Source organism: Dacryopinax primogenitus, assembly GCF_000292625.1.
Source record: "Dacryopinax primogenitus strain DJM-731 SS1 chromosome Unknown DACRYscaffold_20, whole genome shotgun sequence".
NCBI lineage: Eukaryota > Fungi > Basidiomycota > Dacrymycetes > Dacrymycetales > Dacrymycetaceae > Dacryopinax > Dacryopinax primogenitus.
The window spans coordinates 75,991-94,709 of NW_024467217.1; the positions used below are offsets into that span (position 1 = coordinate 75,991).

The 18,719-nt window shown below is 53.2% G+C and overlaps 10 protein-coding genes across 10 annotated transcripts in view; 5 read left to right on the top strand and 5 right to left on the bottom strand.

The window, feature by feature from the left end:
- Nucleotides 1–61: 61 nt before the first annotated feature.
- DACRYDRAFT_101982 (uncharacterized protein) lies at nucleotides 62–1,236 on the bottom strand (the record flags this gene model as incomplete). The annotated part of the gene is made up of 2 exons (XM_040767601.1): nucleotides 62–536; nucleotides 584–1,236. 2 exons carry the CDS (start codon nucleotides 1,234–1,236, stop codon nucleotides 182–184), a joined length of 1,008 nt encoding a protein of 335 aa, XP_040624945.1. The 3' UTR covers nucleotides 62–181.
- A 468-nt stretch (nucleotides 1,237–1,704) lies between these two features.
- Nucleotides 1,705–1,970, top strand: DACRYDRAFT_58054 (DUF1242-domain-containing protein; the record flags this gene model as incomplete). Its single annotated transcript, XM_040775481.1, has 2 exons — nucleotides 1,705–1,849; nucleotides 1,903–1,970. Coding segments are annotated over 2 exons (213 nt in total), but the record flags the coding sequence as incomplete, so codon positions are not given.
- Nucleotides 1,971–3,594: 1,624 nt separating this feature from the next.
- DACRYDRAFT_24593 (Smc hinge domain-containing protein) lies at nucleotides 3,595–4,847 on the bottom strand (the record flags this gene model as incomplete). The annotated part of the gene is made up of 3 exons (XM_040773750.1): nucleotides 4,296–4,847; nucleotides 3,796–4,245; nucleotides 3,595–3,749 (listed from the first exon to the last, which is right to left on the bottom strand). Coding segments are annotated over exons 1-2 (905 nt in total), but the record flags the coding sequence as incomplete, so codon positions are not given.
- A 2,532-nt stretch (nucleotides 4,848–7,379) lies between these two features.
- DACRYDRAFT_24594 (UPF0041-domain-containing protein) lies at nucleotides 7,380–8,768 on the bottom strand. Its single transcript, XM_040773751.1, has 8 exons — nucleotides 8,589–8,768; nucleotides 8,515–8,534; nucleotides 8,366–8,463; nucleotides 8,296–8,315; nucleotides 7,676–8,216; nucleotides 7,566–7,622; nucleotides 7,489–7,512; nucleotides 7,380–7,427 (listed from the first exon to the last, which is right to left on the bottom strand). Exons 1-5 carry the CDS (start codon nucleotides 8,644–8,646, stop codon nucleotides 7,987–7,989), a joined length of 426 nt encoding a protein of 141 aa, XP_040624948.1. The 5' UTR covers nucleotides 8,647–8,768; the 3' UTR covers nucleotides 7,380–7,427; nucleotides 7,489–7,512; nucleotides 7,566–7,622; nucleotides 7,676–7,986.
- Nucleotides 8,769–8,889: 121 nt separating this feature from the next.
- Nucleotides 8,890–9,879, top strand: DACRYDRAFT_24595 (MAD-domain-containing protein). Its single transcript, XM_040773752.1, has 3 exons — nucleotides 8,890–9,024; nucleotides 9,073–9,260; nucleotides 9,348–9,879. Exons 1-3 carry the CDS (start codon nucleotides 8,919–8,921, stop codon nucleotides 9,858–9,860), a joined length of 807 nt encoding a protein of 268 aa, XP_040624949.1. The 5' UTR covers nucleotides 8,890–8,918; the 3' UTR covers nucleotides 9,861–9,879.
- Nucleotides 9,880–10,494: 615 nt separating this feature from the next.
- Nucleotides 10,495–11,821, top strand: DACRYDRAFT_118829 (aldo/keto reductase; the record flags this gene model as incomplete). Its single annotated transcript, XM_040770665.1, has 5 exons — nucleotides 10,495–10,795; nucleotides 10,853–10,933; nucleotides 10,990–11,232; nucleotides 11,290–11,566; nucleotides 11,618–11,821. The coding sequence occupies exons 1-5, from the start codon at nucleotides 10,704–10,706 to the stop codon at nucleotides 11,819–11,821; spliced, it is 897 nt and encodes a 298-aa protein (XP_040624950.1). The 5' UTR covers nucleotides 10,495–10,703.
- A 1,068-nt stretch (nucleotides 11,822–12,889) lies between these two features.
- DACRYDRAFT_18173 (uncharacterized protein) lies at nucleotides 12,890–13,314 on the bottom strand (the record flags this gene model as incomplete). Its single annotated transcript, XM_040771338.1, has 3 exons — nucleotides 12,890–12,943; nucleotides 12,999–13,123; nucleotides 13,188–13,314. 3 exons carry the CDS (start codon nucleotides 13,312–13,314, stop codon nucleotides 12,890–12,892), a joined length of 306 nt encoding a protein of 101 aa, XP_040624951.1.
- Nucleotides 13,315–14,070: 756 nt separating this feature from the next.
- Nucleotides 14,071–14,648, top strand: DACRYDRAFT_24596 (uncharacterized protein). Its single transcript, XM_040773753.1, has 3 exons — nucleotides 14,071–14,240; nucleotides 14,299–14,423; nucleotides 14,474–14,648. The coding sequence occupies exons 1-3, from the start codon at nucleotides 14,126–14,128 to the stop codon at nucleotides 14,531–14,533; spliced, it is 300 nt and encodes a 99-aa protein (XP_040624952.1). The 5' UTR covers nucleotides 14,071–14,125; the 3' UTR covers nucleotides 14,534–14,648.
- A 277-nt stretch (nucleotides 14,649–14,925) lies between these two features.
- Nucleotides 14,926–15,331, top strand: DACRYDRAFT_111037 (uncharacterized protein; the record flags this gene model as incomplete). Its single annotated transcript, XM_040769164.1, has 3 exons — nucleotides 14,926–15,010; nucleotides 15,073–15,197; nucleotides 15,260–15,331. 3 exons carry the CDS (start codon nucleotides 14,926–14,928, stop codon nucleotides 15,329–15,331), a joined length of 282 nt encoding a protein of 93 aa, XP_040624953.1.
- Nucleotides 15,332–15,802: 471 nt separating this feature from the next.
- DACRYDRAFT_101988 (uncharacterized protein) overlaps nucleotides 15,803–18,719 on the bottom strand; it is a gene marked incomplete at its 5' end in the record, with an annotated part of 3,517 nt that continues 600 nt past the window's right edge. Inside the window, 4 exons of the mRNA XM_040767602.1 lie at nucleotides 15,803–16,757; nucleotides 16,785–17,494; nucleotides 17,542–18,430; nucleotides 18,487–18,677. Coding sequence (XP_040624954.1) covers nucleotides 16,110–16,757; nucleotides 16,785–17,494; nucleotides 17,542–18,430; nucleotides 18,487–18,677 — 2,438 coding nt within the window. The 3' untranslated portion in view covers nucleotides 15,803–16,109. The remainder of the gene's footprint in view (nucleotides 16,758–16,784; nucleotides 17,495–17,541; nucleotides 18,431–18,486; nucleotides 18,678–18,719) is intronic.

The following is an 18,719-nucleotide window of genomic DNA, read 5'->3' on the forward strand; positions in this document are numbered from 1 at the left end:
GCAACGACGAGCTTAGACCCCACCCGTGGGCCACACCCAAACAGAGAAGCAAGGGTATATTGTCCACACACGTATAAATTACTCGCGTCATACAAGCAACATTTCGCTCAGGATTTGACCGCACCGTCCTTCACCCAAGTCCACTTAGTATTGCTGCGCATGACACCTTCCTCCTCGTCTATCACGTACGCGAAACTGCCGCTCCATACCCCACCTGCCGCCTTTCCAGTTCCCTGCCATTGGTCCCCCCTGAGCCCGCCGTCGGGCGCGAATCGTTTAAACGGCTCTGGCCATAGGGAGCTTGTCCACCGTAGGCGCCGTAGTAGGGTCCTTGCGCCGAAGGGGGGGCCTCGAGACCGGAGGAAGAAGAGACGTAGATCATGGGAGGGGGCCTGCGCGCGTTCCGCCGGCGGGAAAAGCAGCAGCAGCAGCAGAGGGTGATGAGGGTGAGCACAAGGAGCGCGAGGATTGTCGCGCAGAGGATGACGAAGATCTTCTGGTGCGTTGAGAGCGCGTCGCATGTGAGCTTGCCGCTGCTGTGGGGGATTAGTACGATCCGAGAGCGACGTAGGGAGATACGCACTTGAATTGGCAGTAAGGAACTGCATTGTCCAACAGCGTCTTGTGAACCGGTGCGGGAGCAGCAGCAGCAGCGGTCAAAGCGGGCCGAGTAGCATTCAGGACCGTCTGCGTATTGAGGCTGTGCGAGGGTGAATGAGCAGGTGCAGCATGCGCAGGTGCAGCAGACGAGGACGAATGAGTAGCATTCAGTACCGTCTGGGTATTGAGGCTGGCCGAGGGTGAATGAGCAGGTGCAGCAGGCGCAGGTGCAGCAGGCGAAGGTACAGCATGCACAGATGCAGCAGGCGAAGGTGCAGCATGCGCAGATGCAGCATGCGCAGATGCAGCAGGCGAAGGTGCAGAAGGCGAAGGTGCAGAAGGCGTAGGGGCACCCCCGCCCGGGAATTCGTCTTCCTCATAATTGAAATCGGAAGCAGCGATTGCGCGGGCAGCAAGCCCCATAAATGCGAGTGCGAATGCAGACATTGAGCGTATTTGACGGTTATTCGTGTTGTTGGGTTTTTCTTGTGCAATGATAGGCTTTGGCGACCAGCGCGGAGTTTGGGGTGCGACCAGCGCGAAGAGGAGAGTGTGTGGGTAGACTGTGAAGAACTTGTCATCCTCACTCCTGCGGGTTATAACCTCCCAGGAGGAGGGGATGAAACGTGTTCCCATTCGGGCATCGCCCCCTGCTCCCCGTGCGTGCCGGGATGATGACGCCCGGCTTGCTTTGAGCACTTAGTTCCCGTCATAGCCTGGAACAGCCTGTAATACAGTGTTATATAGTAAGGAGATTGGATTGATCAATAGCCGTAGGAAACAGCACAGGCGCTCTACCGAAAGTTACTTCTGGTGGTCAAACATCAAAGAGGCAGGGGAGGCGGCGGTGTCAGGGAAAAGCAGTAATATATTAATATGTTATCACGTGTGAGAGAGCATAGCCACTAGGAGCACTTCATTTCCACGACGCCGACGCGACTGACGCCCGGTGCAAACTGCAACCAATACCGACCGAGCCTCGTCCGCCGTCACCGTCCTCCCCATTGTCGTCGTGCAGAATCCTCACGCTTGAAGACGGGAAACATGGTACGTTTGTCACCTTCCTACTCACACAGCCTTACATTAACGAATGCGAACCCCTAGAGCGCATTATTCAATTTCCAATCCCTCCTGCTCGTCCTCCTTCTCCTGATCTGCACGTGTACCTATGTCCGAGCGGTGATGCCCCGATTAATCGATAGCAACAAGAGTGGGTTCTTAGGGGTGTTCTGGATGAGCGCGAGAATAGGTGCGTCCCCTTTTTTTCTGGGTATGAAGAGACGGTGCTTATGCTTGGGGTAGGAGAACGACTCTCGCCTTACGTTGCAATAGCCTGTGTGGTTATGGCAGTGACGATCTTGACACAGTAGCCGCCCTTCTGTACCGCTTGCAGTTCATTTCCGCTTATTGCCTTTGTCCCCCACCTGTATTCCTACTTCACCGCATGTATACCCCGCTGACTATTCACCAAAATCTTACTCAAATGGCTTACACTACTATTACAAGATCTCGAGAAAAAAATCCAACCCTGATCTAAGGAATGCCAGCACTACGCCTCAACCGCCTTGCCTCTCTGTGCTGCGGCTCCCGCTTTCCGTCTTCTCTCAGGCGCATGATCCTGGTTTGTAGAGTCATACAACGCCGAAGTGCTTCTTTGAGCCGTCCTCTGCTGGCCGTCAGTGCCCACCCGCCGTTCAAAGAAAAGCACTTACCTCAACCACACTGGTGCCATCTCTGAACCGAGCTCTAAAGAGCACGTTCGCATTCGTGAACAGGCCTTCTTTGAGCGAGACGACAATAAATTGACTTCCCCTGAACCTCGTCCTAAACAGCTGGCCAATGTGTTGCGTATGACTCAAATCCAGCGCAGCGTCGATCTCATCAAGGATATACATCGGTGCGGGCTTGAACTGGAGAAGGGACATGATGAGGGAGAGGGCGATGAGTGAGCGCTGCCCTCCTGAGAGCTCGGTGAGGGACTGTTTCCAGACGCTGCCGAGGCGGACTTTCACTTCCAGCCCGGAGGTCAGGTCAGATCCTTCGGGAGGCTCGAGTTTGGCAAAATTTCCCGGTAAGAGCTCGGCGAAAATCCCTCCAAAGTCACTGCAAGCAAGTCAGGAACAATGAGCCAGGGAAGGGAAGACGAAGGAAAACTCACCCGTTCACCTTCTTCCACGTCTTTTGAAGGGCTTCGAGCTTGTACCTGTCGAGTTCGGCAATCGTTTCCTGGATCTTACCCTTGTCCGCGAGCACAGTCGTGAGCATTTTCTTCAACGTCGATTCTTTCTTCTCAACACTGCCGACCCTTCAGCTGGAATACGAGGCCAGAGATAGGTACTCACTCATCAATCATGCTCATGACCCGTGGGTTGATCTTCTTCTTCATCCCCAACTGCTGCTGCTCCAGTTCCCTTGCCCGTTCCCTCAAATCAGGCACGTTAACACTCTTGAAATCATACGGTGTTCCTTGTTTTCCAAACTGGCCCTTTTCTTCTAAAATCCAGGGGAATTGTTTCTCCAAACGTTGGGCAGCATTCAAAGCAGCAGTACGGTCTTTCTGCAGCTGCGCAGATTCGTGCTCAAGCCGCTTCATCTCCAGTTCCGCTTCCTGCACCTCGTCCTGCTTCGCCTTGATCACTTCCTCCAACTCGCGGATGTCCTCATCAAACGCGGTAAGCGTCGCCCGCTCTTTGGCCAGCCTTGCCTCGGCAGAATCGTGCTTCGCTTGAGCGGCATCCCGATGTTTTTGGAGCGCGGCGAGCTCAGACTGAAGCTTCTTCACGCTCAAGTTGGCTTCCTCGATCTCGGCTTGCGCTGATTCGATGTCCTTCACAGTCTGCTCCATTTCAAGCTCTGCAGTCTGCATGTCTTTCTGCACTGACTTGAGCGCGACGGATTGCTTGTTCAGGTTTTCCTTTTGTTTAGCGATGTCAGACTGAACTCGGTTTAGTGTCGTTCGCAGCTCATGACTCAGCATTTCGCACCTTGAGTTCCCTAATCTTGCCCTCTTTGTTGCCTTTGAACTCCTCCATATCCTTTTCGATCTTGGAGATCTCAGCTTCGGCTTCCTTCTGCTTCGCTTTGGACACTTTTAAGCTGTCCTCGATTTCTTTCAGGGATTGCTTGATGTCATCTATATTTTGCTTGAGCTGCAAGTGGTCAGAACGGCACTGAAGGCAAGTGTGCATGACCCACGATAGCAGCGTTACCGCCAGAGACACGCTCCTCCATCAAAGTCATCTCATGACTCTTGATCTCGAGCTCCCGTCGCCTCTCCTCCCACCTCTTTGCTTTTTCCCTAGTCTGTTCCCACTCATTCTTCACCTGAGCTCCTTCTCGTTGAGCCTCCTCCAGCTCGGCCTCACATTCTTTCAGCTCCATCACTTTGATCAATATGCCGCTACCGCTCGGCTTGGAGCCCCCAGATAGTGTACCAGAAGGGTCATATACATCACCGTCGAGCGTGACCGACTTCATTCCAACTTGAGGCGAGAACGTGACTGCCTGGGCTGATGCGGAGTCCGAACAGATCAAGGTATCGCCGAATACGTAGGACATTGCTGCCTTCACTTCATGTTCGAAGCCGACAAGAGAAAGAGCAACATTGACTTTCCCCGGTGCAATCTGGTTCGCGGCATTTAGTTTCTTAGCAAAGAGTCAGCCTCGCTTCAATGCATTAAACTGTGGGAACACACTTCTGTTGGGACCTTTGGCTGGTTAATCTTGTTGAGCGGGATGATGGTTACGCGTTTCTTCAATTGCCCCTTCTGCAACAGGTCACTGCCAACTTTCTCGTTCTCCACCACAACATTATATAACTTGCCTCCCGCAGCGATTTCCAGGGCAGTTGATGACGCATGGGATGAAGCAGGAAGATCGACCAGCTTCGCTACCAGACCATGTACCTTGCTGGTGTCGAAGTTGCTTGATGGCGGTGTATAGCTGAACTCGAGCGCAGAAAGCTTTGACCGCAAGGCGTCTCGCTGTTCTGTAAGTTCAGCGATGCGAGCACGACATGTTCGCCTGCGTTCATCGAGCTCTTTCTCGCGTTCTTCGCCCCAGTTCTCGTTCTCCACTTCTCTCTTGAGCTTGTCCACTTCTTTAGTCATCTTCTCCAGTACCTTTCTTCCCTCCACACCTTCCTTCTCGCTTTCTTTCATTTTTGCCTCCTTCCCTTTAAGCTCGGTTTGAAGCATCTTCTGCTTAGCTGCGCCTTGCTGATCAAAGGATGACAGTGAAGCGAGATCTTGACGGAGCTGGGATAGTCGCCCAAGGTAACCAGAGGACGTCGATGATTTATTCGTGGACAAGCCCGTAAGAAGAGTTTGCAGGAGCTCCGAGCTGGTCGAGACCTTCTCCGCAAGCTCGTCGTGTTTTCTCTTCGCATCCGCAAAGGCCTTCTCCGTCTTCGCCACGTCCTTCTCTTTCTCCGTTTTCTTGACCGAGAGGTCGCCCATGCCTGCCGCAAGCTCCTTCACGTGACCCTCTTCTTCCTTCACGCTGCCGAGTTTCATATCCATCTGCGTGCTGAGCCTGACCACCTCCGTGCCAGCACTCTTCACCTCCTCCTCGAGCTTGCTAAACTTGCCCGACTTCTTCAGCTCCGCATCGCGAGCCTTCTCGACCTTAGACTTCTCTGCTTCTGCTCGCTTGCTCTCCTCCTTTGCGATCGACTTTGCCGCCTCCGCTTTTCCGATTGCCCCTTTATTCTTTTCGACTGCCGCAACCTTGGCAGCTTCTCGTTGCCGGCGATCGGTCCACTCGTAAGCAGTCAGCAAGCGAGAGAGACGTTCGAGCTCGGAGGATGTCTTCTGGTACGCGAGGAAGGAACGCTTCTCTTCTCGAAGTTTGTCTAGCTTAGGTGTAATCTCTTCGTTCAAGATCTACTAAGAGCGTCAATGCCCAATTCTTTACATAGCACCGGAGCACATACACTTGTGATCTCCTCCACCCTCTTCTCCTTCTTCGCGATAGTCTTGATCGCCTTCTCTTTCCGGTCCTCAAACATGCGTGTTCCGCTTGCTTCTTCGACCATTCCTAGCACCTCCTGCGGCTTCATGTTGAGCACTTTGGTAATCTTGCCTTGCATGATGAGGAAGTTGGGGTTGTTCACATTCAGTTGCACGGATTGAAAGAGATTCTGAATTTGCTGTACAGTAGCTTTGTGTCCATTGAGTAGGTATTTGCTGATGTTTGGCAATGCGATCTACGTAAGTAACGTCAGTCTTCGGTAGGAGTAAAGGGCTCTGCCACACACCTGTCGTGTTACTGTAATCTGGGCTAAATCCTCAAATCCCACTGGGCTCGTACTCCGATCTGAATTATCGAATACCACAGTAACGCTTGCCTTGCTTATCCCCGCTTGCCCCTTCTTGTAGATCAGATCTGCTTGGCTCGTGGCTCGAACCGCTTGCAGGTTCGTAATACCAAGCACAAAGCATATTGCATCGAGAATGTTGGACTTTCCGGAACCATTAAGACCTGTGATGGCGTTGAAGCTTGGATCCCAGCCGGTGATTGTCGTTCGCACAGGGTATGACTTGAACCCCTCGAGGACCAGTTCCTCGATTCGCATTTCGACAGAAAGAAACGGCGGATGGGTGACGATGGAGTGTCAAGGTGAGATGATTTCCGTCTGCCTAGGGCGAAAAGTATAAGACACAAAGGTGCCGAGCGCTGATCGTTGGACTCGACGATGTGGATGCGAAATGGACGGCGTCGACGCGTGAAAATGAGGGACGCGACGCGTCGCACGTCGCGTGACTGAGGTTGACCCTCTTCACCCATCATGTTCTCCATCTGAGAGGGACCGATGGGAGCTTGGTTTATCTCCACTCCATGCCTCCCTCAAAACAATCAGCCAATGAGATACTCCTGGACTATAAATTGTCATTCTCTAAGTTACAGCACAGACTTGTTCAGCCCTGAATGGTTGGCATGCTTCTCGTTTGGACGCAAGCCTTATCCCGACAACGAGTGGAGTTCGCTGGTGACCGGCACTCCATCGATTGGGATGCAGAAGTCTTCTTTCGCTCCTATATTATCCTCTTGACCACTGCGAGTTCTGCATGCGCACATGAGCTGCGATGGTGCATCTGCCCCAACTATTCCCGAACGATGAACAGCTAGGAGTCCATATACTTGCATTATGGAATAGGTGTAGGAACATGACTCTGCGCATTTCCGGAGTCGGCTACGATCAACTCAAGCTGCTGCTTCCTCCCAAGTTACCGTGATGTCCCGTGCTTGCGATTTTGCTTGCTTGTGATCCAAGGGACTCGATGTCGAGAGACGACTACGGCATCTTCAAATTGACATCAATGAATGCATGTCGTCCGTGCCTGAGGGCAGGAACGTACTTAGATTCCCGGCTCAGTCACCTCACGGCGGTCAAAGTGTGGTGTGCAATATAGCTTACCAAGTGCACCGTAAAAGTGATGAGATTTGGACTGAAGACTGGACTGAAGACGGCGGTGAATACGCCGCACGCCAGCGCACCGACACCTCCACTCCAGCGATCTCGCATCCCTATTTGCACCTCCGGCTCTGTAAATAAGACTGTACCATACTGTTATCGCATTACGGATCCCTTGCACCCATTTGCTGTTGACCAATCCTTCAAACGCCCCAATCCGCTAGCAATGACGATCACCCACATAGTTCTCTTCGCCCTCTCACCCACTGCCCCCGCGTCCGCCCTGGTATCCTTGTCTGCTAACTTCCTCGCCCTCAAGGATAAATGTGTCAAGCCCGACGGGACGCGGTATATCAAAAGTTTGATAGGCGGAAAGCAGACGAGTCCGGAAGGGAAAGGGAAGGGCTTGCAGGTGCGTCGGTTTTTCGGCTATAAGGGAACAGCAGACTGAGACGGGACGACGGGGTACGTAGGTTGGTTTCGTGGTAGAGTTCGAGGTATGCACCAACATTGGATAAGTGTGAAATATTGATGGATGGTCGTGTGATAGAACGAGGAAGACAGGTCGTACTACCTCGAGAAGGATCCTGAGCACCTCGCATTCGCGGTATACCCTTTGAAAACCTCTTTGGAAGGCCACAAGCTGACCGCACCGTGTAGGCCAGCGCAGGAGCAGTAGTTGGAGATGCCTGCGTGTTTGATTTTACGCCAGGAGAGTTCTGAGAGAAAGAGCAGACATTATAATGGTGCCTGAACGCTGCGAAACGTCATGATATCTAGTAGATAACACAGATTATCACCATCGTATACAGATGCGCACAATATATGCAACCCCACAACGGTTCGCTCCCCTTATGCCCAACAGCACACCGCAGCATACTGCATGGTAAACATCACAGATGCGCACGGTTCATTTTCATCTCCTCCTGTCATGCCCTTCCCCAACCATCAACGAGCGCCATTCACTCTCTTCATGCACCAGCTGCTTTGGCAACCTCCTTCGCTTGCTTAGCGGCCGCAGCGGCCGCCTTATCCGCTGCCAGCTGTGCATCTTGAGCTGCCACTCCCGCAGGGCCGAGCTTCTTCTCCCGCCCGCCCATATACCAGTAGTTCACAAAACGGGCGCCTTGTACCAGCTGTGCGGTGGTATTGGTGGCGTGACAGGCGAAGAGGAGATAATTCCGTGGCTGGACACGCCAAGCTGTAGAGGTACCGAAGTACCGGAAATCAGAATGTATGCTCGATTGGGAAGCGCGAGCACGCGAGCCAAAAAGACGCACCAAACCGCATGAAGACCATCCTAGAACCTTGTCAATGAAGAGGCAGCACCTAGCAAATAGAATTACGCACGAATAAGCTGCTAGCGCGGTGGTCATCGGACCAGAGATGACCGTCTCATCCTTCTGGACATCGGCAATGGCGGCAAGAGGCAGACCCCAATTTGCGACCTGTCAAAGTCGATGAACAATTTGTGGACATGTAGAACTGAGAGAGCGTACAGGCCCCCAGAAATGTGTACCTATGTGACGATCAATATGAGTTTCAGCTGGGAGAAAGAGACGAATTGACATACTGAAGAAATACTCCCTCGCCTTCGGACTCTTGAGCCAGTTGATGAACGTTGAAGCCATTTTCCCTTGGTCTCTTGTGCAAATCCCAGTACAGAGGGTATGTAGAGCAAAGCAGCGAGACGACAAGTAGCGCTGAGTGAGCAACGAGGTCGAGATGGTCGACGGTCGGGGAGGTGATGAACGTGTTAGAATGGGGACGACGTGGGCCGAGGAATATACGCGGCAAAAGTAAAGTGTAATCCGAAGCTCAGGACTTTGGTGACTCAGCACTCCTGACTCAGCATTATTGACCCCACTCTGCCAATTTCGTACACGTCTGTCCTCGTGCTACCATGCCTCCCGGCGATGTGGGAGAACTCAACAAACTCAGGGAACGAGTAGAGCGCTTGGAAAGGATTGTCATCCAAGAGCGGATCGCGAGGGAAACGGCGGAAGCCGGTGCGCACGGCCTTTCTCTTTCCTCGCGTGATCACTCACATGTCGCAGACCTCCGCGACGCCCAGGCCGCTACCGCAAAAGCAGAAGAGGCGAATGAAGCTCTGCAGCAGCAATTATTTGAGTTGGGAGAGAAGATCGGTATGGGTCGACATGTGCCTCCTAAGGAGAGGGTCTTGCAGTTGGCGAGCAATCCGGAGAGCGACCATTTTGCGGTTAGAGCAGAACAGTTAGACGCCGTACGTCCTTAATTTCGGCTACCGCCCTCCCTATGCAGCCGCGGTGCTACGGGAGCTGTATCTACGTGTACTGATTCAGATTCTCAGTTACGGGCAGAAAGAGACGCACTCCTGACCACGCAACAGGCCAAAGGCTGGGTACCCGCCGAATCCTGGTTGGCGGTACAACGCGAAAAGGCTGCTTTAGAACTAGAAGCGAAGCAGCGCGAGAAGCGCATGCTGCGCCTCAAGCAAGTCTTCGCCGCCAAGGCTGCCGAATTCCGCGAAGCGGTCACCTCCATCCTTGGCTACAAGCTTAACTTCTCGGGCAACGGACGCGTGCGCTTAACGAGCATCTACGACAAAAGCACGGCGCTCGTTTTCCAGAGCTCGGAAGACGGCAGCAATACCGGAAGTATGAGGCTGATTGGGGTTGGAGAGCGCGCGGAGCAGGGGGAGATGGCGGAGGGTGAAGGGATCAGCGGAGCGCTCGAGTTCTGGGTCAGGCAGCGAGGGAGTATACCGTGTTTCCTGAGCCAGCTTACGATCGAGTGTTTTGAGAAGACGACGATGGGTAGGAGGGCGGGATACGCGGTGGGCGAGCTTGAAGGTGAAGAATGAGCGAACAGGCTACACAGCGTGGAGGGAATAGAGGCGGTCTCGTTGTATTTCTACTGTGCTTTGCTTAATGGGTTCATTGGCCACTCTACGGTGCATCGAAATGCGGATTTTGGGTTGTATTGCTCACTTTCTGCTTTCGTGTAAGACTTTCCAACTAGCTTTCTTTCGTGCGCTAACTCGGCCGACTAAGGTCTGTCCAGTTCAAAACTGGACCAGAAAATAAAGGTCACGTGAGAGGTAGAATCCCCGAAAATCCCTATAGCCGAAAGGAAGGCTAATCGCCGACGCGAGGAGATTTCGTTCCATGCCGCCAACTGGAGTAATAGGAGCTTTACTTTTCTTTCGGCTAGCTCCATCATTCGGCTAGCTCCATCATCTATACACCAGAGTTCAACACAGACCAAATTTGGAGGAACGTAGCATCCTACTGCCTGTCCATGACCACACATGCCCGGTGGGCGACCCTAGAAGCATGGAGCACTTCTCATGGGCCCTTGTATGGATTTCCTCCCGCCTGTTTTCGCCTACGTTCTCTTGCTTGGATAGGCTGCTCATGATGTTGAATGCCTTTCAAGGGCCCACTTTATTACTTGCAAGTCGTTCTTGTAATGCTAATCACGGTATTTGCGAACTGGTGCTGGCACGGGGTTCAATTACATGGGCTGTGGTGGGGTTGATCCTCTCCCCCAGTTTAATCTCTTGATCCATCCTCGCACTCTCATCTCACGTTACCTATGAGGGGTATAAAAACTCGCGACATGATTACCATGTCGTGACTTCTAAGAATTGCTCTAGGCTAAACTCCCTCCAGCCTTCTTCCAAACAAGTAGAACTTGATCCACCATGTCTCCGACCGACATGCCCACTCGCACACTTGGTCATGCCCGCGTGTCTGCTATCGGCTTTGGCGCTATGGGCATTGGCGGCTATTGCTAGTGCGCCCTTCATGCATTTCCTGATCTTGTACCTGGTTTATTTGACGTTTGTATCAGTGGAAGTGATGTTGGGAGCGATGAGCAGCGTTTCAAAGTGCTTGACCGAGCCTACGAACTCGGCTGCAGGTTTTGGGATACGTCTGTCGCATACCCTCCTCGAGCCCTGCACAGTACTCACTGTTTCTTTGCTACAGAGCCAACATTTACGGTGATTCGGAGGAACTGATCGGCCGATGGTTCGCCGCCAATCCCGACAAGAGGAAGAACATCTTTCTCGCCACCAAGTTTGGCATCCGTAACAGCGCCATCGCGGAACAAACGGATTCTGACGACTCAAACCCAAGGGTTGATGGAAGTCCTGAGAACGTGCGACTGAGCTGCGAGCTCGCACTGAAGAAGCTGCAAGTCGATAGTATCGACCTTTTTTACATTCATCGGTGCGTCAAATTGAATACGCCTAGAGATTAAAAGTTCACAGGATTGGGATGGATTAGCATCGATGCCCGCATTCCGATCGAGATTACCGTGCAAGCAATGGTCGATCTAGTCAAGGCTGGTAAAGTTCGTTACCTCGGCCTGTCAGATCCATCCTCTTTAGCCCTCCGTCGGGCTCATGCCGTGCATCCCATTACCGCGGTTCAGGTCGAGTACGCCCCGACCACGTTGGATATCGAAGATCCGAAAATCGGCCTTCTGCAAGCTTGTCGTGAACTGGGAGTCAAGGTCATCCCATGGAGCCCGCTCGGCCGAGGCATTTTGACAGGACAATACGTATGTGCACCCACCAGATTTCAAGACTCTATATTGATTTTTTAAATCCAGAAATCGGCTGACGAGTTTCCTCCCGACGATTATCGCCGCATCTTGCCCCGTTTCCGGCCGGAGAACTTCCCCAAGGTTCTCAAGGCCGCTGATACATTGAAAGAAATCGCGGATAACCACGGCGCAACAGCTGGGCAGGTTGCTCTGGCCTGGATCTTGGCCCAAGGGGATGATTTCATCCCTATCCCGGGGACGAAAACGTGAAGGTGCGCTTACCCCTTTCCAAGTGTGGATCATGACATTAACGGGAATGGGACGCACAACAGTATCTTGAACAGAATATCGCTGCGGCTTATATCAAACTGTCGCAGGCTGAAATCGATAGGGTGAGGAGGGTGGCCATCGACAGCGGTGCGGCGGATACTATGCGGTCATTGGCACAGCACATGAAGTTATTCTTCGTTGACTCTCCGCCTTTGGAGGGGTATATTGCTTAGTCTCCTAGCACATCAGAAAGGGTTATCTGTCAGAAAATCATAAATAACCAACGCCGGGATTGCTTGAAAGCACAATCCTACGTGCGTGGGCGGTGACAGACCTACATACGAGATAAGATTTTGTTTTGATCAAAGTACTCCGTGGAATACTTCAGAACACTAGGAAGGCGGGCCGAGAAAACACATGCTTATTCAAGTCTGTCTGCTTCTGTGATTCCGTGCTTCTGCACAGCCCATCGGAGACCGATCGTCATAGATTGATGCGGAGTTAACGGAGCACTCTTTTGCCATTGTAGCTGTTTTCCAGGCCCTTCCGACGGTAGTCGTTTCCGAGACAAGGATTTGTTAACTCTTTTCTGCCCCATGGCTCCATTCAAACCAGAATTTTCTCGGCCCAATAGAAAGGACAATTCCAGGAGGGGATCAATGTGGCCATTCGAAGGAAAAGGAAAGCCTTGCGGAACGAACACAAGTCTTGAACTTCCTGTGTGATTCCCTTCTGTGGTCCATGATTCGGACAGTAGTGGGTGGCAAAGCTTACACGTGCACACCTTTGCACTGCAGGTGTTCACTGAAGTATATGGGGTCAGGTGCTCCTGTGGAAGGGAATCTGATCCGATACAACGAAATGCTATCATTCTGTATGTCTGTGTTACATGAGAGTGTGTTGCACTGTAGTGGTTGCAGAAGAAGTCATCTATTGCGGAAATGCACCGATTCTGCAGGTATTTCATAGGGAGAATTGGAAGGAGTGAAGAGAAGGCAGTGAATTGAGCACGGTGTGCGGTGAACTTTGGCGACAGAGGCTGCCAGCCTTCGATAAATTCTAGGGGGCTTAGATGAGCTTCGCCTGCCTCCACTCCGTGACCTTCATCTGGCTTGGATCCCACTGCAGCAATTCTGTTGGTGTATTTCTCGGTATTGGTCAATACGAGGATTCTCACCACTTTGTTGGTGAAATACGGGTCCTGCTCAAGCAGCTTTTTAGCTTCCTCAAGACTCGGAGCGGACACCGACAAGCAGTTGCCGATGACGTTGCCCTCCTCATCGAGCAGCGCACCACCCAGGGCTATTGACGAAAATTGAAGCATAGTCAGAAAGCTGAAATGATGAAGATAACGCCGGCGACGCACTCATAATTCCCTTACTAGCACGCTCGGCCACAAGCGTCTTGTGTGCCGCCGAAGCTTCCTCCCGTCGTGGTAAGGCATCCGGAAAGTAAGGCGCATAGCAAAGATATCTCTTCAAAGGGGCTGGCATGGCTGCGGTTGTTGTGAAGGTGAATCGGCAGTAATGCGACAAGTCTGATGAGGTGTGAGTGGGCTCAGGTAAACTATTGCCAGCGACAAGTGGCCGCTATATACTCTGCCACACCGTGGCGCACATCGCAACGCGGCCACCTTGGGTGGAGGGCGGGAGTGTAGCTGCGGGAGAGTCCGATCTCCAGTCAATCAAAGAAGAACCCCAAATACCCAAGCAGGCGTTCAAAAAGGAAAGCGTCGAGGCGTCGGCGGCCCTGGATCATCTTCCAATGGCAGTACTGTGCCGCCTTTCAATTCGGCAGACCACGCGTGAAGCTGTGCAGGTGCCCTTTGACAATCGCAGATACAGATGGTAGATATGACAATCACCGAGATCTGTAACGGAGGGCGAGCGGGATGGCAATGAACCACCGCCGACAGACGGACCGCGCAAGTCTGCCCACCTTCAACAACCTCTGAAAAGAAGTTTCAATGGGACCTTGCGGGTCCTTTGCATCTTCCTGAGCGTCTCTGGTGGTGACATCCTGGTTGATTATGATAATCTTGCTGATAAATCTGCAATCTGTCCCGGCCGATACGCCAATTTCATCGGGGTAGTTGCCAGGCGAGCCGGTGCACGGCCGGGTGAAGAAGAACGGCGCCAGCGGCACCAGGGGACGGACCGGCGGTCCGTCATTCGTACCGGAGCCGAGAATCGATTAGGTAAGTGTATGCTCCGGAATCGGGCATGGCGTCAATGAGCTGGCTCATTAATGTTGACTAATTTTCAACACTTGCGACGTGCCCTTCACACATCCTCGTCAAGCAGCATGTCCAAAGTATTCTTCGTGTACGCACCGGACTTCACCGACGAGGCGGCTCCGGAAAGGAGGAACAGTGTGCGCGCTGAGCACCTCAAGGTCGCTGCTGCACGCACCAACACGCGTGAGTCTTCTTCCTTGGAGCACCCTTCACCCGCTCTGAAGAACATAATTGGTGGTAGTTTTGGGTGGACCGATGGTTACGGAGGAAGGGAAGATGACTGGATCGACCATGTTCATCAATGCGGACTCCGAGGAGAAGGTTCGTGCCATAGTCGAGAGTGACATCTACTACAAATCCGGCGTGGTGCGTTTTCTCGATATCCCTTTCGAACATGTGATCTGACGCTTTTGCAGTGGGATCCCGCGAATATTGCGATATGGTGGTACAGGCCTGCTGGACCTCCCAAGGTGTAATGTTGCCCCTGAATTCGAGCGTAGGGAGCTGAGTTGTATGAGTGATGTACTGGAAGGAATAGCAAACGAGAAGGAATTAGAATTGATCATTACCCTTGTGAGGAGACCATCTTCACATCTTAGTCCTGTACATCGGGTCGTTCGCTGTCTCTTCATTCGCGTCGTTGGCACCATCGATTCATCCTCGCTCGAATCCCTATTCAGGCATCTCCGAATTTCGAAAACGCGCCTCCACTCTCATCCCCCGCCCGTCCATATATCAACTCAAGTAATTTCCACTTGCGCACGCGACTGTTCTGCTCTTTGTCCTTCTGAATACCTCGCCTTCATCTATCATCAACAGCAGAGTCATGTCCACAAGTCAGAAAACATTCTTTTGTTACATGCCTGACATGGCGGATGCAGCTCCCCGCCGCGCCCACATCCGTCCAAAGCATATCGCCGTAGCGAATAAACGGCGCGCGTCAGGCCAAATAGGTGCGTGCTCTCCTCTCATGACTCCCGTGGGCTTGACTGATCCTTTTGCGTTCGGCCGGAAGTGATGGGAGGCGCGATACTGGACAAGGCGGGGAACATGGTCGGCTCCGGCATGGTCCTCAGAGCGGAGACGGAGGAGGAAGCGTGGGCGGTGATCAAGGCGGATCATTACTGGGCGAACAACGTCGTGCGTCACACACTCTGGTAAATTATGGTCTACCATCCATTAACTAATACGTTGTAATGCAGTGGGATAAGGAGAAGATCATTGTTAGGCCGTTCAGAATCAATGGGCTGCCTCAGGCACAGGCGAAGCTGTGACCAGCTTCTGATGGTTGGCAAGAACCGTCTTCTGAAGCGGGCTGACGGGAGGGCTTCCCGACCTTTTTTTTGTTTACTATGGACTGTCATCATTGCTTGCTGGTACTTTGTGTTGTCCAATTTGACTTACAGCACTGTGTATTATCCCCACAATTTCATCTCTGCAACCCCTTTACGTTCTGGGCAAGTCCAGGTGGCACACCCGACGGTTCGACGGGCGGCTGACTGTCTTGCATACTTGGAACAGTATTACGGCGTTCCTCTTCCATGGACTGCTCTGCACTGACTCTCCATTGCGTGCACTTCACCGCAAGGCTGCTGAATCGCTGCAGGTATACAGACAAGCAGTGTTTCGGAGAAGAAATGTCGAATGCGTGACGCGAACAGTCCATGCATTCTGTCTCATCCCTCGTTTTCAAACAGAGTAGTTGTTATTCCAGCGTAGGGTTATATTTAAAGAACCAAAACAGGGGACAACACATTTGTCTATTGCTACGGAAGGCTACACACACAGAGGAAAGCCTTCGCCTTTTCCGCACCTACATGATACACGTATTCATACCAGGACGACGGAATAGAAAGGACCAAAAACCAGATGCCGCGTTATTGTACAAGCGTATTAGTGGGAAACCGAGATTGAAGAAGAAAGACCGAGACTAAAAGTATATCGAGACCGAGGAGTAAACCAGAGGTCGAACGGGGAGCAAAGGCAGAGAACGAACAGAACGAACGCAAAACACCAAGTCGTGTACAACTTCCGTTTTCCTTTCCGCGAAATCTAGTTTCCAAACATCAAATCGTCGTAGCTCGCGCCCACCGGGTGATTTTCATACATCGCTTGAGGGCTGAACGGATTACAAGCTTGTGCATGAGCCGTCGCTTGCCATTCTATCCCCGGTTGTGGGTACATCTGTCCGCTGGCAAAGATCGGCTGCATTGGCATGTGTCCCGAGCCGGAGGCAAGCGTCTGGAAGTAGGCACTCAACGACGGCGAGTGTACATTGTGTCCCCATATCACTCCTGCCGGGTCCATCTCCACGGGGGTAGATGGAAAGGACATTGTTCCTCTGGGTGCTGCGAGGATAGCCTCAGAGAGGGAAAGCGGGGTGGGCGCCGATCTGTAATGAAAATGCTCGTGCTCTGCAACCATGGGAGTCTCTTCTCGCTGGTCCGGGTCGTCCTCATCGATCATGTCGTCCTCGTCAGGCGCATTCGATTCCGTCTCAAGCTGCAATTCTTGACCGGCACCGCTAATGAGGGGCGAGAGCTGCACTTGGAACCCGCCCGTGCCGGGGTACTTTCCCGATGGCCCTAGGTAGACAGGAGAAGCAGCCTTGTCGCTCTCCCTCCGGCCAGCATAGTCTTCCATCATTTTCTCGAGCGTGCGCGAGCTCTGGATGGCACTCTGCCAAGACTGACCCATCTCCTGTAAACACCGGACACACTCACGTACGCCGTCGAGACCCTTCTCCTTGCCTACTACGCCATTCGCGTATGTCGCCGCGAGCAGATGCGTTGTCCCCGCTGTGAAGGCGATCTGAACAGCCGTGATCGGTACATATCGAAGGTCGTGGTACCGCCGCCACAAGCCGTATAACCGTACAATCTGGTGCGCAGCGCGATTGCAGAGCAACACGCTCGTGTCCTCTGGCCGGGCGCTGGCGATGCGCCTATAAAACGGACGGAGGAGGAGAATAGTGAGCCACTCATACGCAAGATGCATGGAGAGGATTTGAGCGGGAATCGACTGCGTTCCCACATGCGGAATGCGGAGCGAATTAGGCAGCTTGTCGTGCCAGTTTGTAAGTGCGAGGTGAAGGGCAGAAACGACGTTCCGGAGGGATGATGCTGGCTTGGGACCATAGATGTCCTCCATGATCCGGTAGGCGATTTGGCTCAATGTCCATGTGCACCGGAAGGTGTCGTACAGGCTTGTAGTGGCAGCTACTTCGTCTGCATTAGAAGGGTCGCGGATGAGGTGCGCAGGCAGTTGCTCGGGCAGATTAATCTGACGAGGGGGGAGCGAAGATGGCCGCCCAACGTACAGCGACCACCATTTGTCTTGCATCACCAATGAGGCGCAGGATAAGTCCCGCTCGAGGTTGTCTGTTTCTGTCAGTGGCCCGTTCTCCACCCAGCTTGAGGTGTCCAGGTCCAGCCCAACTGTGTTCGCATTAGCGATGTTCTCCTGTCTGGATCAAAGCACTCACTGGCATAAGACAGGCGGACAGCGGTGCCGAAATACATCCAGCCTAACCCTTGGTCTCCCTTGCCAGAATAGTAGCTCGAGAGGATGGTCAGACCATGCAGAGTGCTAAGCGTTGGCTTGCTGGCTTCAATATCGATGCAGACCTTTGCGCGTCTGGCAAACTTGTCGCGAACTTCAGGGCTGCTCAGCACAGGATCATCACTCCACGCTGTGGCGAGGGCGAGAATGGCATTGTGCAGCAGAGGCGAGTACTGTGCCGTCCTTTGGGGGTCTAATTCCTCCCCACGCGCTGCACGTTCCTCGTCCTGGGCGGACAGGGCCTCCAAGTCGCGCCAGAAGAGCGTAGGCCACACACGCACGGTCCAGCTAGTAAAATACTTGAAGCAAAGGTTGACGAGCTTGTCATGCTCTGTTCGGTCGATCCGGATGTCCCAGGGCAAATTGCGTGCCCATGTGGGAGGAGGGGTGCGGCCAAGTCGCTTACGTTCTTGGATTAACTCCTCGGAGACGTACTCCCCCAGCCCACCGGGCGGGGATGCCTCGCGCAAGATCTCGTATTGTGCTGGGAACCGGCTGGTAGCACCATAGAAGCTGATGAGGTCACCTTGCACCAGAGGGTCTTTTTCGAGCACAAGCTGGTGTTCGAGTTGCAAAACCAGCTCATCAGGATCCTCGGATTTGGTCGATGCGTCTCCACCCTCGGAAGGCGTGGGCGACTCCTTCCCCGAGGCGGGCGCAGTGGTGGAGACGCCGGCGAGCTCGGAGGAGCCGTCGAATTGGATACCGTTCTGCCGCAAAAGGTCCTCGAGGAACCGGATACGGTCATTGAGCGCGCGGACATAGGCGCGGGTGAACGCGCGGCGGGCATCTTTCTCCTGCGTCCATACGCACTATACCAAGAATCTAGGTTAGGGATGTCCCGAGTGCGGCGGTGGAGGTGACGCACCTCGTAGCCCACCTGGGCACAGCTCCTGCATGTACTCCCAGGCACACCATCACACTTGCTCTTGTTCCGCCTGCACCGTTCACAAGCCTTCTTAACGTGGGGGACGTGTCTTCCGGCGTTGGTGCCCTGTGTTGCAGACCCGTTGGCGGTGGCGGCTGCTGCAGCGGCAGCGGCAGCGGCAGCAGACTTGCCTTTCGAGACGGCCATTGATATAATAGATGAGTTTGGGGGGG